This window comes from Sciurus carolinensis, chromosome 2, assembly GCF_902686445.1.
Source record: "Sciurus carolinensis chromosome 2, mSciCar1.2, whole genome shotgun sequence".
Taxonomy (NCBI): Eukaryota; Metazoa; Chordata; class Mammalia; order Rodentia; family Sciuridae; genus Sciurus; species Sciurus carolinensis.
This window is the reverse complement of record NC_062214.1, coordinates 111,038,523-111,059,568: the sequence shown is the minus strand read 5'-3', so window position 1 is coordinate 111,059,568 and position 21,046 is coordinate 111,038,523. Positions and strand designations below refer to the sequence as shown.

General features: G+C 37.8%; 1 protein-coding gene across 2 annotated transcripts in view; it reads left to right on the top strand.

Moving 5' to 3' along the window:
• Rtf1 (RTF1 homolog, Paf1/RNA polymerase II complex component) overlaps positions 1 to 21,046 on the top strand; it is a 63,838-nt gene that overhangs the window by 7,715 nt on the left and 35,077 nt on the right. The window contains exons 1-2 of one of the 2 annotated variants that reach the window (XM_047541902.1): positions 9,481 to 9,591; positions 18,930 to 19,092. In XM_047541902.1, coding sequence (XP_047397858.1) covers positions 9,584 to 9,591; positions 18,930 to 19,092 — 171 coding nt within the window. In that variant the 5' untranslated portion in view covers positions 9,481 to 9,583. Of the gene's footprint in view, positions 1 to 9,480; positions 9,592 to 18,929; positions 19,093 to 21,046 lie in introns of those variants that run through there. The other variant, XM_047541901.1, reaches the window with a different exon arrangement.

Below are 21,046 nucleotides of genomic sequence, written 5' to 3'. Positions count from 1 at the left end.
CTGAGAGTAATAAGGCATTGACGAATTTTAAGATGAATGAGGTATTCAGATTTGCCATTTTTTTTTTTAAAGAGACAGGGTCTTACTATCACTATTTTGCCCAGGCTGACCTTGAAATCCTAGGCTCAAGCTATCCTGCTTAAATTCCTGAAACCTGAGGCTACATGCACAGTTTTTTAAATTTAATTTTCCTCCCCCCAGTACTAGGGATTGAACCCAGGGCCTGGCCCATGCTAGGAAAGCACTCTCCACTGAGTTACATCCCAGTGCCCCTCCCTTTTTTTTTTTTTTTTGTAAAACCACAGCAGTACCTAACCACTGAGCCATATCCCCAGCCCTTCATATATACATGCATATATATATGTACATAATATGTATGTTAATATTTTTAGTTATAGATGTACAAAATGACTTATTTTTTTTATGTAGTAGTGAGGATCAAACCCAGTGCCTCACATGTGCTAAGCAAGCGCTCTACCACTGAGTTATGACCCCAGATCCTTATATTTTATTTTGAGGCAGGGTCTTACTAAGTTACTTAGAGCCTCACCAAGTTGCTGAGGCTTGCTTTTTGAACTTGTGATCCACCTGCGTCAGCCTCCTGAGCCTCTGGGATTACAGGCATTTGTCACACTGCACCTGTCTTCATTTCCCTTTTTTTTAATTAAATTTAATTTTTTTTAAAAATTTTGAGACAAAGTCTTTCTAAGTTGCCCAGTTTGTCCTTAAATTTGCCATCATCCTGCTTCATCCTCCCAGTAATTAGTATTATAAATATGTGCCACTATACCTGATTTGCCTTTTTGGAAGCTCACCTAGGCTACTTCATGGAGAGTAATATGGAGAGGGGAAACTATTTGGTTGATAAAGGAGTCCAGGTGAGAGATGATGGAGAACATAAGTATCACTAGAATGTGAGCTCCAAGGGGGTAAATATATTTGTTCACTGCAATATCTCTGCACCTAGAACAGTACGTACTTGTAGCAGGCACCCTGTTGATACCATTGAATGAAGAAGTACCTGGAGTCGTATGTTAGTTATACAGATGACTTGGTGGAATCAGCTAGACATTATCTTCAATATGTAGAACTGAGAGGACTTGATGACTGGAATGGCGGGATAAGAGGGGATGGCATGAGACAGGAAACTTGGAGAACAGTCTAATTTAGAGTGAACTCCATGAATTTATTCTTGGATATGTAGAGTTTAAGTATGTGAGATATCCAAGTAGAGATATCAGGTAGGTAGTTGAAAATAATGTCTGCCTGACACAAAAGTGGGCACTTAATAAATCTTCAAGTAATCAAATGCTGCTTGGCATATCCATGATAGAAGATTCCTAACATAGTTACAGTGGGATTACTTATAGAAATAAGGGATATTATCATTTTGAGGGTTCTTACCTCAGCCTCTCTACTATAATACTTTTTCATATACTTTCTTTAGTTAGCAAGGATATTAGGAACCAGGAACTAAGTTAAAACAAGTGCTGGGTATGGTGTCACATGCCTATAATCCCAGTAGCTCTGGAAGCTGAGGCAGATGGATCGCAAATTCAAAGTCAGCCTTAGCAACTTAGTGAGGCCCTAAGCAACTCAGAGAGACCCTGTTTCAAAATAAAAAGGGCCGGAGATGTTGCTCAGTGGTTAAGTGCCCCAGGTTCAATCTACAGTACTCCCCCCACCAAAAAAAAAGAAAAAAAAAAAAAAGAAAAAATGACAGTAATGGATTCTCTGCCTATTATTATAATTTTTTTAAAAATTTTATTTATTTATTTATTTTGTGGTGCTGGGGATTGAACCCAGGACCTTGTGCTTGCAAGGCAAGTACTCTACCAACTGAGCTATATCCCCATCCCTATTATTATTATTATTATTTTTATTATTATTATTATTACTACTACTACCATTATTATTATCATCATATGAAAGGGTTGTTAGACTTCCCCTTTGGAATTACTACTTAAAGGGTTTTTGTGTGTTCATTCATTATTTTGTTATGTTTCTTTTATTATTATTTTTATTAAAAATAGTACGTGCTTGTTGAAACAGTTCTAACAATACAGAAATACCTCCCTCTGCCACATAATGACTCCCTCTCTTACTCATGAAAATTAACCAGTGTTCACTGGTTTAATCATACTCCTCTAATAGTTTTTATGTGAAAAGAATACAAATAAACATCTCATTTTAAACTCTATGAATTATTATTCTTTCCTCAGCACCTCTCAAGTCTTCCCACTTATATCTCTGTCCCTGTAACTACTTATTTTGTCCAGACCACTACCCACTCTGCTGAGACTGCTATGTGTTCTTTCTGATTCCTCTCTGCACTTGCACCCTGGCTCCTAGTTTGTTCATCTGCCTGCCAGAATGCTCTGTTAAAAAACCTTGGTGAATAGGGTTACTCCTCTGCTTCAGATCATTTGAAGATTTCCTACTGCCTTCAAACAATAGTCATGTTCTTGACCTTGCTTTGTAAATCTGAAAATGATGTTGTTTCTTCTTCCTGTAACTCATCTCTCTTCCATTCTCCCCGTGCTTGCTAAGTTTCAGTTGCACTGCTTCTCTTTCAGTTCTTTGAGTCACCTATTATCAGTTTCAGAGCCTTAGCTGTTCCATCTGGAGGTGTCTGTCCAGAACACTGCACCCTGTTTTCCTCTCTGAAGATTTTAGTCTGAGCCTAAGTGCCATTACTTCATAGAAGTCTCCTCTATACCTCATACTGCACCACCTATTGCAGATAAGCACCCTACTCACTTATTTACTTCCTTCTTACCACCTAGCTTTATCTGTAATTTATTATTTCTCATTTTATTGTCTGTCTCCCACACTTGATTTTAAATTAAGGATCCATGTATCTTTTCTTCCCTACTGTCTATCCAGTGCTTGGTACACTGTGGGTACTAGTTAGTAATAAGATGACCATCTGCCCTAGTTTCCCTGGATTGAGGAGTTTTCCAGGATGCCAGGACTTTTAGTGCTGAAACCAGGATAGTCCTGGGTAAACCAGGATGTTTGGTCTCCCTAGCTGGTAATCATATATATATATATTTATATTTATTTATTTATTTAGTAGTGGTATTCGGGATTAACCCAGGGGCATTGTACCCCTGAACTGTATCCCCAGACCTTTTTAATTTTTATTTGCCCAGGCTGGCCTCAAACTTATTTCTCAGCCTCCTGAGTCACTGGAATTAACAGGCATGCATCACTGTGTCTGGCTTATTAGTTATATTCATTGGAATACGAAGTGAAAAAGATCTTTGCATGTCATTAGTTATAACAGTTCTTAAATTTTATTCATATGGGCTTTTATTCTCCTTTTCTTGCTTTTTTTTAGGTCCCAGTTTTGGCTGTCTAGTTTAAATGTGGCTTTTAAGCAGTGTTAATGAAACTGCTCTAGATGCCAGATGTGGCATCTGTACACATCTATACTAAAAAGTAGGGCCCTGGCATTACTTTAAGCAGATCTTTAGTTCAACTTAAATTTGATATATCATGTAGACACCCCACACTTGTTTCCCATAAAGTAATATTAAGGTAAGTAGGAAGGGATAAGATGAAATACACACAGGTATTAGTACAGTAGTGAGAGAGATCCTCTGGACAAAAGAAATATGGTCTCAGCCAGTACAGCCCAATGTGGGAGAATGTTATACATTGATCTACCCCTTGTGCATGGGTCAGTTTCAGATTGACTTTTTTTAGTACAAGTATTGGATAGATCTTTCCTAACAAATATCTTCACGTGTGTATTATAAAGATCTTTCAGTTGCACATTGGTTTGCCTAGCGCATTTAGTAGTCTGTAGAAGTCTGAACTGTGAAGAATAACCTTGCCAGGAATTCCCCTAGTAGCTTCCTGTGCAGTTCTCTAGATGTGGAATGGATATCTTTCAGATTGTTAAGAAGGTTTTTGTAGCTGAGTGTGGTGTGGTGCATACCTGTAATCCCAGCTGCTTGGGAGGCTGAGGCAGGAGAAGGCTGAGTTCAAGGCTAACCTAGGCAATTTAACAGAATCCTGTTTCAAAACAAAAAGGGCCAGGGATGTGGTCCATTGGTAGAGCTCTTAACTAGCATGCCCAAGGCCCTGGTTCAATCCCCAGGAATTGGGGGGTGGGGTTTGTTGTTCTCCATACTGTTGTTAATATAGTAGTACAAAAAGAGACTTTGCTTATCAGATGCGGTCCTTCACTGATGAAGGAGAGTTGTTTGTTAGGTTTTTAGTATAGAATGAAGCCTTTTTTTTTTTTTTTTTTTTTTTTTTTGGTACCAGGGATTGAACTCGGGTACTCAACCACTGAGCCACATCCCCAAACCTATTTTTGTATTTTATTTAGAGACAGGATCTCACTGAGACTGAGTTGCTTAGTGCCTTGCTTTTGCTGAGGCTGACTTTGAATTCGTGATTCTCCTGTCTCAGCCTCCCAAGTCACAGGGATTATAGACAGGAACCTCTTGACTTGAAGGCAGTACTCATATCTTAAAGCTTGAGTTACAGTAACTGTTTTTAGAGTTGAGGGTCTCACTGTGTTACTCAGGCTGCTCTCCAAACTGAGATCAAGTGATCCTCCTGCCTCAGCCTTCCTACTGCTGTATCTGCAGGCGGCCACCACACCTGGCTAGTTACAGTAACTTTTTTATTTTTAATTTTTTTGGTGGTACTGGTGATTGAAACCAGGGGTGCTGTACCACTGAATTATATCCCCAGCCCTTTTTAAAATTTCTAAATTTTGAGACAGGGTCCCACTGAGTTTTTAAGACTGACCTCAAATTTGTGATCCTCCTGCCTTAGCCTCCCAAATTGTTGGAATTACAGGCCTGGGCCACCAGGAGCCAGGCTTAGTTACAGTAACTTTTAACAATGTCTGTTCCATGTGATAGTTAATGTTTCAGGAAAGGATTTGATTGGGAACTGTATTAGTCAGGTTTTCATTACTATAACAAAGCAGGCTGTTTTATAAAAAGAAAAGGTTTATTCAGCTTATAATTTTGGAAGCTGAAAGTCCAAACAACATGGCATGAGTTCTCGCTACATCACATGGTGAGAGCACATATGTATCACTATATATATGTTTCTCTCCCTCTCCTTATAAAACCACCAGGATTCAGTTATAGGGGTTACACCTAAATGACCTAATAACATTCCCAAAGCTCCAACTCCAGGCACTGCCGTAGTCTAATTAAGTTTCTATCCTCTCTTTAAGGTACTGTGGATTGAACCCAGGGCCTTGTGCATGGTAGGCAAGCATTGTACTGGAGCATTCACTGGAACTAATACCCCAGCCAAGGATCTACCTTCTTAATACCATTAAATAAGACTTTGAGGATTAATCTGCATGAGTTCAGGACTATAAACCATATTCAAACTATACCAACACTGTATCTAAAACTTTGTTATAATGAGTTGGTATTAAAACAGGAATTCCAGAGCATTTGTGAACCTGAGGGATCAGGGTAGAGATTACTTGCCAAAAGTCTTTCTAAAGTTTATAAATTTGCATTAAGGTAATATGGGGGGAAAAGGTTGCACCACATAATCCAGCAATCTCACACCTAGCTATTTACCCAAGAGAAATAAAATCTTATATGCTTAAAAAACAAACTGTATACGAACATAAAATTGCCCTGCAATGGAAACAAATCAAATGTTTTTTAGTTGGCAAGTGGATAAACATACTGTGGTATATCTATTCAAGCCCATCTCTATGACAGTCTATAATAGGAAATTAATAGGGACAGAAGTCTGTAATTGAGTCTATATAGAGTTTCCAGGGGAAGATGAGAGGAGTATAAGAAAAATAAGGGGCATGATGGAGTATAAGGAATTGGGGGGGGGGGGGTAAGCAGGTATGATGATAGTACTGCCTATATTTTGATTGGGGTAATGATTAAACTATATATTCAATCTCATAAAATCATGTTAGAAAGGATAAAACATTGTATGTAAATTATACCTCAAGCTTGAAAAGACTGTAAATAGGGGCTGGGGTCGCAACTCCAGTGGTAGAGCGCTTGCCTTGCATGCCTGAGGCACTGGGTTCTATCCTCAGCACCACACAAATAAAATGAAGGTATTGTGTCCATCTACAACTAAAAATTAAAAAAAAAAAAAACTATTAACATGCAAATACTGCTATAATTTTCTTTTGGTCTATATGAGTTATTGTTTTGGTGTGAGAGAGTATTCTTGTGATGTCTATGTTTCAGGAAGTTAATGTGCTAACTCTCCAATGAAATAAGAATAGTAGTTTTGTGAGTACTTATGAAGAAGAGAGTATCAGCTGTTTAATCTGAGAAGGTCATTTTCTGGCCAAGGAAGGAGACTACTCCTAAAATAGAAAGACACTAGAAGAAGAAAGCAGATACTTTGCAGCAATCTATTATTTTAAAATCTATTTTGGCAGTTGACTTATAGTTGTATAGCATTGTCATCATCAAGGAATACTACTGGTAGTATGTATTTGCTGTGCTTTCTCTTTTTTGACACAAGTTTTAGTCTAGTAAATCATGACTAAATTATGAGCCAGAATTCTATCTGCCCAGGTTCAAATCCTGGGCCTCATGTATTAGCTGTGTTACTAAGTTACATAGCTTAGGTACTTAACCTCCTTCCTGTGCCTTAGCTTCTTTATCTTTCTTTCCCCCCTTCTCCTGTACTAGAGATTGAACCCAGGTGTACTTTGCCATGAGTTACATCTCAGCTTTTTTCTTTTTAATTACTCCATGAACATTTTCTTTTCTTTCCTTTCTTTCTTTTTTTTTTTTAATTTTTTTTGTTGTAGATGGATACAATACCTTTATATTATTTATTTTTTTTTTTATGTGGTGCTGAGGATGGAAACCAGGGCCTCACACATGGTAGGCAAGCGCTTTACCACTGAGCCACATTCCAACCCTTTTAATTTTTTTATTTTGAGACAGGGTCTGCCAAAGATGCTCCAGCTGGCCTTAAATTTGTGATCCTCCTGCCTCAGCCTCAGGACTTGGTGGTGTCATAGGTGTGCACCACCTCACCAGATGAAGTCTTCTTATTATTTTTCCCAGTGCTGGGGATTGAACCCAGGGATTCTTTACCACAAAGTCTATACCCCCAGCACTTTATTTATTTTGGTACTGGGAATTGAATCCAAAGGTGCTTTACCTCTGAGCTATATTCCTAGTCCTTTTTATTTTTATTTTTTAAATATTTTTTAGTTGTCAGTGGATCTTTTATTTTATTTATTTATATGTGGTGGTGAGTATCGAACCCAGGGCCTCACACATGCCAGGCAGGTGCCACAACTCCAGCCCTCTTTTTTTTTTTTTTTATGTTATTTTTATCTTGAGACAGGGTCTCACTAAGTTGCCAGAGTCTTGCTGAATTGCTGAGGCTGACCTTGAAGTTGTGCTCCTTCTGTCTCATCCTTTGGAGACACTGGCATTATAGGCATGTGCCACCATGCCCAGCTATTTTAAAATTTTATATGGTACTAGGGATTGAACCCAAGGGTACTCTGTCCCAGCCCTTTTTAAAGTTTTTTATTTTATTTTTTTGAGACAGGGCTTCAAGTTGTAGAGTTGTAGAGGCTGGCTTCAAAGTTGCAATCCATCTGCCTCAGTCTCCCAAATTACAGGCATGTTCCACTAACCTGGCCCTTTTTATTTTATTTTGTGACAAGGTTTTGCTAAATTGCCCAGGCAGGGCTTGAATTTGTGATCTTCCTGTCTTAGCCTCTGAGTCACTTGGAATTACAAGTGTGCTTCACCAGCAGCTTTTTAATCTTTAAATGGGGATGATGACAACACTTATCATGGGTTGTGAATAGTAAAATGTCAGATGCTGAGAAAAGTGCCTTACATATAGGAAGAATAGTATAATTGTGGGTTGGTATTGGTATTAGCAGAGAGCAGGGCTAGTAACCCTGTTTTGCATTTTTGAGTCACAGAAGTGAGTAGGGGAAAAGTAATGAGACAGGGAAGCCATGTGGCAGAGCAGATTCTGTTGTAGCCTTGACTTTCTCCCAGGCATTTTCCTTTCCTTCTAATCTCACTTAAGTCACCAGGACAAACCAGAAGTAGTGAATTGGGGTGTTGGGGTTGTCAAATTAGAATTCTGATATAATGAGTAGCACACTACTGCTCATTGTTAAGCCCTATATTAAGCACTAGAAATATACAAATCTCTCTCTCTCTTTTTTTTTTGGGGGGGGGGTGCTGGGGATTGAACCCAGGGCCTTGTGCTTACAAGGCAAGCACTCTACCAACTGAGCTATCTCCCTAGCCCCTCTCTCTCTCTTAAAAAAAAAAAAAAAAAAAAAAAAAAAAAAAAAATATATATATATATATATATATATATATAGCTAATTGAACCCAGGGGTGCTCTACGACAAAGCTGCTTAGCTCTTTTTAATTTTTTTTTTTTTTTTTTTTTTTTTTTTTTTCAATTTTGAGACAGAGTTTCACAAAGTTGTTGAGGCTATCCTTGAATTTGCAATCCTCTTGCCTTAGCCTCCAGAGTCACTGGGATTATAGGCATGTGCCACTGGGCCCAGACAGAAATATACACCTTTTTTTTTTCTGGCTTAAGCATTCAGAATATAAAATGATCTCAGAAATGTATAGTTGGTGAGCTTTTTCTTTTATCTTTCTCTTTTTTTCTTCCTTATTTAATTTATTTTTTATTTATCTTTTGGATAAGACGGAGATTGATTCCCAACATACTCTACTGCAGAGCTACATTCCTAGCCCGTTTTTATTTCTTATTTTGAGACAGGGTCTTGCTAAGTTGCTGAGGCTGGCTGTGAACTTGCCAACCTCCTGAGTGGTTGTGGTAACAGGCATGTGCCATTGCATCTAACTGTAAGCTTTTTTACAACAGCTCCACAAACACCCATTTTACATAAAATATAATACAAAGGATCCTTTGAGTATTAGCTGTATCCCAGGTAAAACAACAAGCAAATTACCTATGTAAATAGTTCTTATCAGTCCCTGAGAATCAATACTTTTGTAGTTTAGAGAGAAATCAGTGACAATTTGGAGTAGCTCTCAGTTCAGTTTTCTATTTCAGACATACATTTCCCATGAAGAAGGAGGGGACAGATTTTGAAAACATTTCTTTAGCACCTAGTAATACTGGCATTCAGTTCATTCATGTGTTAAAAAACGATCTCATGATGATGTCCTTCAGTGGAAAGCACAAAGATGTAGAAGAGATGTAGAGAATGTGGGCTATTTATTTTTTGGTACTAGGGATTGAACCCAGGGGCACTCAACCACTGAGCCGCATCCACAGCCCTTTTTATTTTTTATTTTGAAACAGGGTTTCTTTAAGTTGCTTGGGATCTCACTAAGTTGCTAAAGCTGGCTTTGAACTTGCAATCCTCTTGCCTCAGCTTCCAGTCATTAGGATCACAGGTGTTTGCCCCCGTGCCTAGCCATTTTATTGTTCCTTCTCTATTGAGCAGAACTGATGTGACTGTTTCTGCCCTGTTAGGAGCTATTGTCCCTGGCAAAGCGGAAGCGCAGTGACTCTGAGGAGAAGGAGCCGCCTGTGAGTCAGCCTGCAGCATCGTCAGACTCAGAGACATCCGACAGTGATGATGAGGTGGGTGTCAAGGGGCTAGGCCTCTGGGACCAGTGGATATTTGAGGGTCTCTGAGTTGGTGAATCCTGGCGGCCTTGTTTCCTTACATTAAGACCTAATAACCTCATGACTATATTAATTAGCTTGAATTAACCAAGCCACAAGGTAAACATTTACCAGGAAAAGAAAGAAAAGGACTTAATAGCCTAAGATCTATGAAAACTTGTTAGGGAAAGAAAATTGTGTAAGGTAAACTCCGAATTGTCATATTCATTATATTGCTAGTGGCCTAGTGGGTACCTCTGTGAGACATTCTTGGCCATTCGTTCATCTCTTTCTAGCTTTATTGCAAAATAAGGACCAAAACAAGTTGTCATCTTTTCTCCTTTCTTTTCTTTTGGGGAGGATTATCTTTTAAATCCTACTTTCATGTTAGAAAAGAAATTCTATTAAGAATGCCATATTTTAGTGAGAAATACTTCAGTGAGACATAAAGATTTCTTTGGTAAGATTGATTTGATATCTCTCAGAGTGATGATGTTAACTTTAAAAAACAAATATCTAGCTGTTCCTTGTCTGAACCAATGTGACTTTCCCAAATTGCCCACCAGTAAAGAAAGACCCTTAAAGATCCAGAATCTGAATGGAAGTTGCAGTGAGGAGAAAGATGTTGAAACACTCCAGACATGTTCCTCATTTGATTTAAAGTACTTTTTCCCTCTTAGTCATTTCCTAGAGAGAGTTATACCACCTCTGTTTATCTTTTAACAGACCATCTTTTTATCTTTATCTTTTTATTTGGTACTACAGATTGAACCCAGAGCCTCACACATACTGGGTAAATGCTCAGTCTCTAAGGTATATTCCCACCTCTTCTTAAAATTTTATTTTGAAATAGGGTCTCAGTAAATTGCCCAGGCTGGCCTAAAACTTGTGAGCCTTCTGGGATTACAGGTATGGACTACTAAGGTAGGCTAGGAAAATACTTTTTTTTTTTTTTTTGTACTGGTATTAAACCCAGGGGCTCTCAATCACTGAGCAACATCCCCAGCCCTTTTTATTTTTTTGAGACAGAGTCTTGCTAAGTTGTTAAGACTGACCTGAAACTTGTGCTCGTCTTGCTTTAGCCTTCTGAGTTGCTGGAATTGCAGGTGTGTGCCTAGGAAAATATTTTTTTAAAACTTTTATTTATTTATTTATTTTCATTAATTTTTTTTACAGTGATAAATATTCTTTTAAAAATTCTTTTTATACATGTATATAGGGTAATAATGTCTGTCTCACAATCTACGGTCCTTTCCCTCCCCCCCCCCACCCCACCCCTCCCCTCACTTCCCTCTAGTCCCAGCTACTTCCCCTCTGTACAATCCAAAGTTCCTTCATTCTTCCCTGCCCACCCCCCATTACAGATCAGCATCTGATTTTCAGAGAAAACATTTGGCCTTTGTTTTTTGGGGATTGGCTTATTTCACATAGCATGAAACGCTCCAGTTCCATCCATTTACCTGCAAATGCCATAATTTCATTCTTCTTTAAGACTGAATAATATTCCTTTGTGTATATATACACCACATTTCTAGGAAAATATTTTTAACAGTAAAAGTATGTTTATTTAATGTCATGAAATTTAATTAACAGCTGAACAGTATTTACCAGTACCCTGAATTGCAGATTGGGAATGTTTGCATTCTGATTGACTATAGTGATATGCTCTTAGTCTTAAAGAATTTGCTAAAATAGCTTTCTATAGTAAGGAGTAGGGAATGTTTATTCTTTTGCTTATTTTCAGTGGAGGACCTAAATTCCCTTCAAATTAATAAAATAACTTATTAGAAAAGCAGTAGAGTCTATGATGTAATTTGCTTTTGGTTTGGCTATTTTCTTTTTTTAAATGCACAGAGAATACAGGAAAATCTTGAAATAATTTTCTCTTCAACTGTTCTTGCATCTACTTCTAATTTTCACATTCAGTAGTCAACTGCTGTAGCTCTCCCTTCCCTTTCTGTATTCTGTTAAGTTTTAATCTTTGCTATGTCTAGAATACCCTGCATTGTATTTGTGGTCTTTACAGTTCCTTAACGTGAGTAGTAGAACTATACTTGGAACTCTTTCATTCTCCATATTCCTATTGTTGGGTCAGAGTCCTGAGTATATAGTTATTGCCCGATTTCTTTTCTGTCTTTTCAGATAGAGCCTTACTCTGTTCAGACTGAGCTCAATCATTCCTCGTGCCTCAGCCTCTGAAGTAGCTGGGACTAGAGGCATGTGCCACCAATACTGGCTTTCCCTTTATCTTTCTTTTTTTCTTTTTCTTTTTGGTTGGTACCAGGGATTGAACCCGGGGGGCAATCAACCACAAAGCCACATCCCCAGCTCTTTTTTATATTTTATTTAGAGACAGGGTCTTGCTGAGTTGCTTAGGGCCTCATTTAGTTACTGAGGCTGACTTTGAACTTGTGAACCTCCTGCCTGATCCTCCTGAGGTGCTGGGATTATAGGTGTGTACCACTACATCTGGCCCCTTCATCTTTTTATTTATTTTTTCATATTGGGGTTTGAACTGAGGGGTGAAGCTTTTTACAACTGAGCTAGACTCCCAGCCCTTTTATTTATTTATTCATTCATTTTGTTTTTTTTTTGCAATACTGAGGATTGAACCTAGGCCTTCATATTTGCTAGGCAAGTTCTATATCCCCAGGCTCACTAAGTTGCACAGCCTGGACTTATGTTCCTCCTTCCTCAACTACCAGAATAGCTGGGATCACAAGCTTGTGCCACTGTGCCCAGCTCCCTTCATGCTTTTTAATTGTTTCTGTTAAAAGAGTAGTGTGTGTGTGTCACCTCCACATTTAGAGGAGCCCAAAATTTGTTTTGGAGTAGAGCTGTTGTCCCTAAAAATCAGTTTAGAGTTTCTTTTGTTGCTTCCAGCAACTTAAGTCAGTAAGTCTTCACCTTAGATTACTTCTTAGTTGTTAATGTATTTAAAGGAGAAAAAAAGCTAACAGGTTGGCTACACCTGCCCAGCAGGGAATGAAAATGTAAGTGACTTTGCCCCTAAAGGTTCTTAGCTCTTCTTCTGCCTCCAGGCCCACAGGTTTGTTGTAGTTCTACTCTGCTCCACCCCAGGAATAGCAGCCTCTGTATTAAAGGCCATTCTAAAGATCATCTCTCTCTGGCTCTAGCTACTACTAGCTTATTAGCACAGAGCATTTCAGAGTTAGAGCAAATATTTCATTGTTTTGGACAGTTAAAGAAAATAATTTAATTGCTTGGGAGGCTGAGGCAGGAGAGTCAAGAGTTTGAGTCTACCCTGAGCAACTTAGAGAGACCTTCTCAAAAATAATAAGAAGGGTTGGGGATGTAGCTCACTGGTAGAGCACTTGCCTAGCATGTGCAAAGCTCTGGGTTTAATCCCAAGAACCTCAAAAAAAGAAAAGAAAGGCCAGGGATGTGGCTTAGCGGTAGACTGCTTGCCTGGTATGCATGAGGCCCTGGTTTCAATCCTCAGCACCAGAAAAAAGGGGGAAAAAAAAAAAAAAAAAAAAAAAACGGAGGAGAAAGAAAGAAGAAGGAAAGAAAGAAAAAGGAAAATAACTTAAAACCTTTTTTTAAAGAAAAATCCTACTGATCCTACACTAGAACTCAGTGGTATTACCGTGAACTCAAATTACGACTGCTATAGGCTTTTTAGGATGGTGGGGGACTTCTGAGAGATCTTTAGGATATGAAATTTGAGGTATCAGCTCTTGCCTTTTTTCCTCTTTCATAATGAATATTCAGATATCTGTCTGTGGGGGAAAAATACATACTGAAGTTAGTGTACTCTGTTGTCTCGTTCTGCTTTGGTTTTTTTATCTTTATTACCTGTAAATTATTTTAAAAATTTGGTTGTTAAAGTGACCATCCTCAGTCAGATGGAGCCTGCTTGTGCCAGAAGCTATTCTGGAGTTTTTAAAAGTATGCCATCTTTAGTTTTTACATCAGTGAGCTGTGTCTATAGATATAAAGAATTGTGTTGGCCCCCTCAGATTTGCTAGGACAGAAAATTGGCCAAGAACAACTAGTTAAAAAGTTAATGGGGCTGCGATTGTAGCTCAGTGGTAGAGGTGCTTGCCTTGCATGTGTAAGGCACTGGATTCAATCCTCAGCACCACATAAAAAATAAATAAATACATAAAATAAAGGCATTGTGTCTATCTACAACTAAAAATAAAAATAATAAAGTTAATGGGGGTGCTGGGGTTGTGACTTAGTGGTAGAGTGCTTATCTAGCATGTGTGAGGCCCTGAGTTCCATCCTCAGCATAAAAATAAAGTTATTGTGTCCACCTACAACTAAAACAAAATAGTTTAAAAAGAAGTTAATGGGTTAGTGTGTTACGTGGAGAAATTTTAGAATAAGATAACAGCAAGCTAACTGATGGGAGGAGGGAAAACAGAGAAGCTAAGAAAATTTCCTATATAGAAAAAGGTGTGTACTGCAATAGTCATTAAGTATTAAGTCCAGTTAATGAGAGAATAAGTAGATGTTTCATGTATAGGGTCTTTGCAGGGTTGGGCAAAACCCCCAAAGATTAGTGACAGAGAATATGCTTGTGTATTATTTTTGGTAAATCAGTTATTCTTAGTGATTCTTGAGGCATATTTAAAAGTAAGCAAGGCTCTTTTTGTAATAATAGAGTCTATGTGAACCAAGCCTGGGAAAATGTGAAGTACACACCTCTGTTGCGGAAGGTTATAAAGAGGAGCTGGAGCATATAGAAATGGATAGCTGCCAGCTAGATAAGAAGGAAACCTAAATTTCCCCTTGTTATGAGTAAACAGCACTTTGGATTAAAAAAAAAACAAAAAACAAACCCAAAAAACAAAAACTAACAATAAAAAAAACTTTTGTTGTTGAGAATGGAATATAACTACATTAGTCAAAGAAACTGTTATCTAATACCCTCTGTCTATGTAAGGATTATTTTAAAAGCTTCATATTTAGTCTTGTTTTCAATAATTTTGAAAAAAAAAAGGATTTGGCCCAGCCCTATAGTTCATCATTTGTCACACCTGTTTGTTCTTCCCTAGAACATCTCCCAACCTTCGCTGTTTGTACCTCTACTTGCCTCTTCGAAGACTGGATTTCTTCTTGCTATTCCTGTATTTCATTTTTTTCTACTTTCTTTCTTTCTGAAGCTTCTTCCTTCTCTTTCTCATATCTCATCTGGTCTTTCAGGCTCTCCCAGTTTGATTTACTTTTGCAGCTATTCACACTCTGTAATCTCTTGCTGACTCAAGTGTATTTATTAATAGGAAAAGATTAATAGAACACTCTGAGAAAGATACAGCTTTTACTTGTAAATTTATTTAGAAAAAACTTTTCCAGGAAGTTGACTTGATATCAAAGAGTGTGATACATAAGAGATAATTCATACTTAACCACGTGCTTGCATTCAAGATCTTTACTCTTCAGCCAGGTGCCCAGTGGCACACATGTAATCCCAGCAACTCGGCTGACTGAGGCAGGAGATGGCCAAGTTCCAGGTCAGCCTGAGCAATTTAGCAAGACCTTGTCTCAAAATAAAAATAGAGTGGCCCTGGGTTTGATCCCAAGTACAAAAGAAAAGAAAAAAGACCTTCACTGCTTTGCTAATGTTTTCCTGTTTGTACATTGGTTTAGTAAACTTTTCATATTATATATACCTCTAGAACAAGATTTTCCACATAGATGAATTCCAATACTAAAACTAAACTCTTGAAAGTTTAAAATGTGAGATGCTATATTTGAAATTTTTTTGATTTTATATAGTAGCTTTTCTGGTTGAAATTTAAAACAACTATGAATGGCAGTTTTATTTTTTGTTGTTCATACTGGGGATTGAGCCCAGTTATATTTTTCCACTGAGTCACATCCCCAGCCCTTTTTACTTTTTATTTTGAGACAGGGCCTCACTAAGTTGCTGAGGTTGGCCTCGAACTTGCAATCTTCCTGCCTCAGCCTCCTGAGCTGCTGGGATTACAGGTGTGCGCCACCATACCGGGCCGAATGGCAGTTCTTGTACTGGGAAAGAATGCCTTCCAAAATATCAAGCTGTGTGGTACTGCTTTTTATAGCTTTTCTTTCTCCAGTACTGTAGGTAAGAAGTGCTCATATCCTGGTAACCTGCCCTACTTCCGACTTCTTGCATGTGATCTGCTCTGGGGTCAGGAAAACAAGAGGACCTGGTAGAATTTAGATTGGAATGTATTGCTTCAGTACTTGAACTTAGTGATAGCTATTTGAATTGCTCATAAGCCTTATTTTATACAGTACTTTTAGACTTTTGGTGAGGTAGACAACTGTACAGTAGCATCTTATTTATCTAGACACAGTTAAAATCTCAACGAAAGAATTTGAAATAATGAAGTGATTTTCATGGACCATTTGCTCAAATTTGTTTACAACAAATTCTGACACATTCTCAAGGGGAATATAATATTAATTATATTTTACATTTCTTTGTTATCTTTTCTGGGTTTTTTTTTGTTTGTTTTTTGGGTGATTTTTTGTTTGTTTGTTTTTTGTGTTTTTTTGTTTTGTTTTGTTTTTTTTTGTTCCTGGGGATTTAACCCAGGGCACTCTACCACTGAGCCACATCTCCAACCCTTTTTTAATTTTTTTTATTATTATTATTTTTTTTTTTTTTTTTAAATTTGAGTCAGGGTCTCTTTAAGTTGCTTAGGCCCTTGCTAAGTTACTGAGGATGGCCTTGAAATTGTGATCCTCCTGCATCAGCCTCCTAAGTAGCTGGGTTTACAGGTGTGTGACACTGCACCTGGCTCATTTCACTTATAAATTCAATTCAGAGTAACTGGGTAGAAATGATTTCTACTCTTCTAAAACATAGGAATATGGATATTCCTCACCCATTAGAGATAAATCTTGAAGTATTTGATTTTCTGCTTCTAGGATGCTCATTGTACTCAGGATCTCAATGCCACCCAAGTCCAAAGGCAACCACTTTGTTTTGTTTTTATTCTTTTTAGATATAAATTACATTTGAGTGCATTTTGACAAATTATGCACACATGGATTTTAACTTATTCTAGTTAGGATCACATTTTTATGTTTCTAATAATGTGGAGTTTCACTGGTGGTATATTTCATATATGAACACAGGAAAGTTATGTCCAATTCATTCTTTCTTATTCCCATCCCCTAACCCCAAAGGCAACACTTTTATCCCATGTTCCATCCCATCTTTTATCTGAGCACCAGGAAAGACAACAACTTCCCAGAATAGGGACTACTTTGTAATATCCCCATACACTCAGGATGACAGAGTTTTGTAGCACATACCTTCCTGTATCATTAGATAGTTACTGTCCATTAGAATATCTGTTACATTAAAGAGGATCAAATAGCTAATCTGTTTGTTTATTAGATACCAAAACATCTTCCAGGTTCTATTTTATGTTTTCCTTACTTCTTATTTACATAATACTTGTCTGGTGTTGTGTGAAGCTTGCATACATTTATGCTTAGGAAAGCAGAATGTCAATGTGTCTAATACCCTTTCCCAGGTGGGTTTGTTTGTTTTGGTACCCGGGATTGAAATCAGGGGCACTCAACCACTGAGCCACACCCTCAGCCCTATTTTGTATTTTATTTAGAGATCATCTCATTGAGTTGCTTAGTGCCTTGCCATTGCTGAGGCTGGCTTTGAACTGGAAATCCTCCTGCCTCAGCTTCTGGAGCTGCTGGGATTACAGGCATGTGCCACCATGCCTGGCCCCAGTGTTTTTTGAACAACTCTTTAGGGGATGCTCTGACCTCCATACCTGGAATTCAGATGCAGACCAGTGTGGCACTCTATTCTCATTCTCACTTTTTAAAAAATTTGTTAATTTTCTTTTTAGTTGTCAGTGAACCTTTATTTGAATTATTTATATGTGGTGCTGAGAATCTAACCCAGGGCCTCATGCATGCTAGGCAGGTGCTCCATCACTGAGCTATGACCCCAGCCCTCATTCTCAGCTTTTAAGGTTACAACAGAGTTGCCTATTGGTACAGCCCACAGATTTAAAAATGCTCTGTCATTTCCTCTGCTCCCTCCTAGTTGGAGAGAGCACATGAGCATTCTTTTAATTCTGTTTTTTACTCTTTAGATTCCATTTACTACCATACTCTGGCAATGAAAGAAATCATATTCCCGCTGTCTTAGAGTCATGAGAATAAGACTTTTGCAAGACTCTGTGCTCTTAGAAGAAGAGGTATTGGGCAAGTATTTAAAATTTGTGATTAGACCAAAAATAATTCAGGAATTTCTGGTTTACAAAAGTAAATGTAAAATATTACAACCGTGATTTATTCTCCAAGTAGGAAAAAAAACTAAGGATGATTATTGGGACCCATTTGAGTCTCTTTCTTGGAATTATATAAGAATAATAATAAGGGCTGGGGAGATAGCTCAGCTGCTAGAGTGCTTGCCTTGCAAGCACAAGGCCCTGAGTTCGATCCCCAGTACCACAAAAAAAAAAAAAAAAAAAAAAAAAAGAATAATAATAAGACTCATCTCCACATTGCAAGCAATTATTTGTCTTGGGGTGGTAAAAATACAGATTTTAAAAAGTTTTCTTTGTTGTTGTTGTTGTTTTCCTTTTTCCTTTTGCAGTGCTAGGCATAGAACCTAAGTCCTTGCACATGGTAGGCAAGCACTCTACCACTGACTCCATCCCCAGCCTCAGAAATTGAAAAAAAAAAAAAAAAAAAAAAAATATTATTTTAAAATGGGGTTTTGCTGTGTTGCCTAGGCTATCTTCAAACTCCTGAGCTCAAATGATCCTCCTGCTTTAGTCTCCAGAGTAGGTGGGGCTATAGATGTGTGCTGCCACACCTGACTAAAATTCTATTTTTAAAAGTAAAGTCATCTACAGTATAATTCCCCTGAAACATTGCCACAGTTGAGGTATTGATTGTCTGCATTTGGTTTGATTCACCTCCCTCCCAACCCCAAGTCAGCTTCATGTGAGGTAAGACAGCTTTGTCATCTTACTTTCAAAAATTGCTGTAAGAAGAAAAAAAAATACTCTTCTCACATCACATTCAGGATTAGCCAGGAAAGCTCCTTTTAAATGACAGCATTTTTTTTTTTTCTTCTATTTTTAATCCTTGCTTTTTCTCCCTCCCCTGCAAGGGATAAACATTGTAGACTACAAATGAGTGACAGTTGCTAAGATCAGGCTGTGGCATATTACAGCAGACAGAGAATAGAAGGATAAGGAAGCCAGGTGGCTTCCTAGCACCTCCTAAATTGGATTTACTTGTGTAACTTCACATTTAGGTCGTTTTTGCTCTCATAAACACTTTTTTTTTTTTTTTTTTTTACCCCCTAGGGACTCCACAGAGTTTGGCTGTATTGCATATGAGAAACCCAAACCTGTAGACAAAAATAGACCTAGCCACTCTGACACACATGTGACCCTGATAGCTCAACCTTTTGCTCTCAACCTCTTCATATTCCTATTGGGTAGAAGTTCCATACTCTGTTTGGAAAAGGTGGGTCATGGCCATTTTTATAACCAAGAAACAAATACTGAGTATTATGTGTATGATTGTGCTATTTCTTGTAAAAAGAACCAGTGTCAAAGATATCTTATACATTATTAATTCTAGTAATATCTGTATTATGAGCATAACAATTAAAATAACTAAATTAAAATTAGAATCAATAGATTAAAATAACACCCTTTTCACAATATTTTAAGAGACTGTGGGGTTTTTTACTTGTTTGTTTTGATACAAGTAATTGAATCCAGGGGCACTTTACTTCTATATCCTTATTATTATTCTTTTTTTTTTTGGGGGGGGGGGGTACCAGGAATTTAAACCCAGAGGTGCTTTACCACTGAACCACATCCCCATCCCTTTTTATTTTTTTATTTTGAGACAGGGTCTCCGCTAAGTTGCTTAGAACCTCACTAAGTTGCTAAGCTGTCTTCGAACTTGCAATCCTCTTGCCTTAACCTCCTGAGTTGCTAGGATTACAGACCTGTGCGCTGCATTCAGCCCCCAGGACTTTTAAATTTTTATTTTGTGACAGGGTCTCTCTAAGTTGTGCAGGCTTGAACTTGCAATGCTGCCTCAGCCTCCAGAGTCATTGGTATTACAGGCATGTGCCATGACACTTGGCCAGACTGTGGTTCTTAAGAATAACTCCTATGCCTACCTCTCCCCACTCCAAGAAAAGGTTCAAAATAAATTTACTTCTGATCTTGGCTATTATGAAATGGGAAGTTAATTTATCATCCTATTATAGTAGGAGGAAAGACTGCTTTTTTAAAATATTAAAGTATTTTTCACCAAAAATTATTGTAAATAAATAAGTCAAAATATCAAAGAAGTACTGGGCATGGCGGTGCACATATATAATCCCAGCTACTAGGGAGGCTGATGCAGGAGGAGCCCAAGTGTAAGACCAGCAACTTAGCAAAACCCTGTCTCAAAATAAAAAATTAGGGACTGGGATTATAGTTCAATGGTAGAGCACTTGCATAGCACATGTGAGGTGCTGAGTTGGATCCTTAGCACCACAAAAAAATATATAAACAAAGTTATTGTGTCCATCCACAAGTAAAAATATATTTTAAAATAAATAAAATAAAAAATTAAAGACTGAGGAAGGATGTAGCTCAGTGGTAAAGCATCCCTGGGTTCAATCCCTAGTACCAAAAATAAAAAATAAATAAAATATCAAAGGAGATACAGTTTAATAGTAACTAAATAGTGTTTGTGAAATTTAAATGATTATACAGACTTCCAACCTTTTACTTAAAATGCTTGATCAAGATGGTCCAGGAGTGGTTAACTGTAGTTGCCTGCCTCTTACTTCAGTGATACAAATTGAAGGTTCCTTATGTGTAGAGGTTTCCTGTTTCTGACCCAGTTTAAACATTGTGTAATATACCCAGATTTTTATTTTAATTTTTTGTAGTACTGGGAAGTGAATCCAGAGCCTAGCACATGCTAGGCAAGAGCTCTACTAAGCTAAGGATGTACTAAGCTACATCCTTAGCCCCACATTTTTAAGTAAGATATACACACATGGGCTTGGGTTGTAGCTCAGTGCTAGAGCCCTTACCTCATATTGTGAGGCACTGGGTTCAATTCTCAGCACCACATAAAAAAATGAATAAAATAAAGGTTCATCAACAACTAAAATATTTTTTTAAACTAGCACATATATATTTAAAAAAAAAAAAGATATACACACGTATGCTTAATGATCTACTTTATCTTCTGCCTTCTTGGAGTTATTGCTGGTACTGCTATCTATGCCTAAAAGTGACTCTTATCCTTTCTCAGTGCATTGTGCAGTTTTCTCCTAGGCACAAGCTTTTTTCCCTGCCTTCCTGAGACCCACCTCAACACTAAACCATTCTCTATGTACTGAAGTCCTGATATACCAGCCCTTAGCAGTTCCTGCCATCTCCGCCACAGAAAACATGAGAAG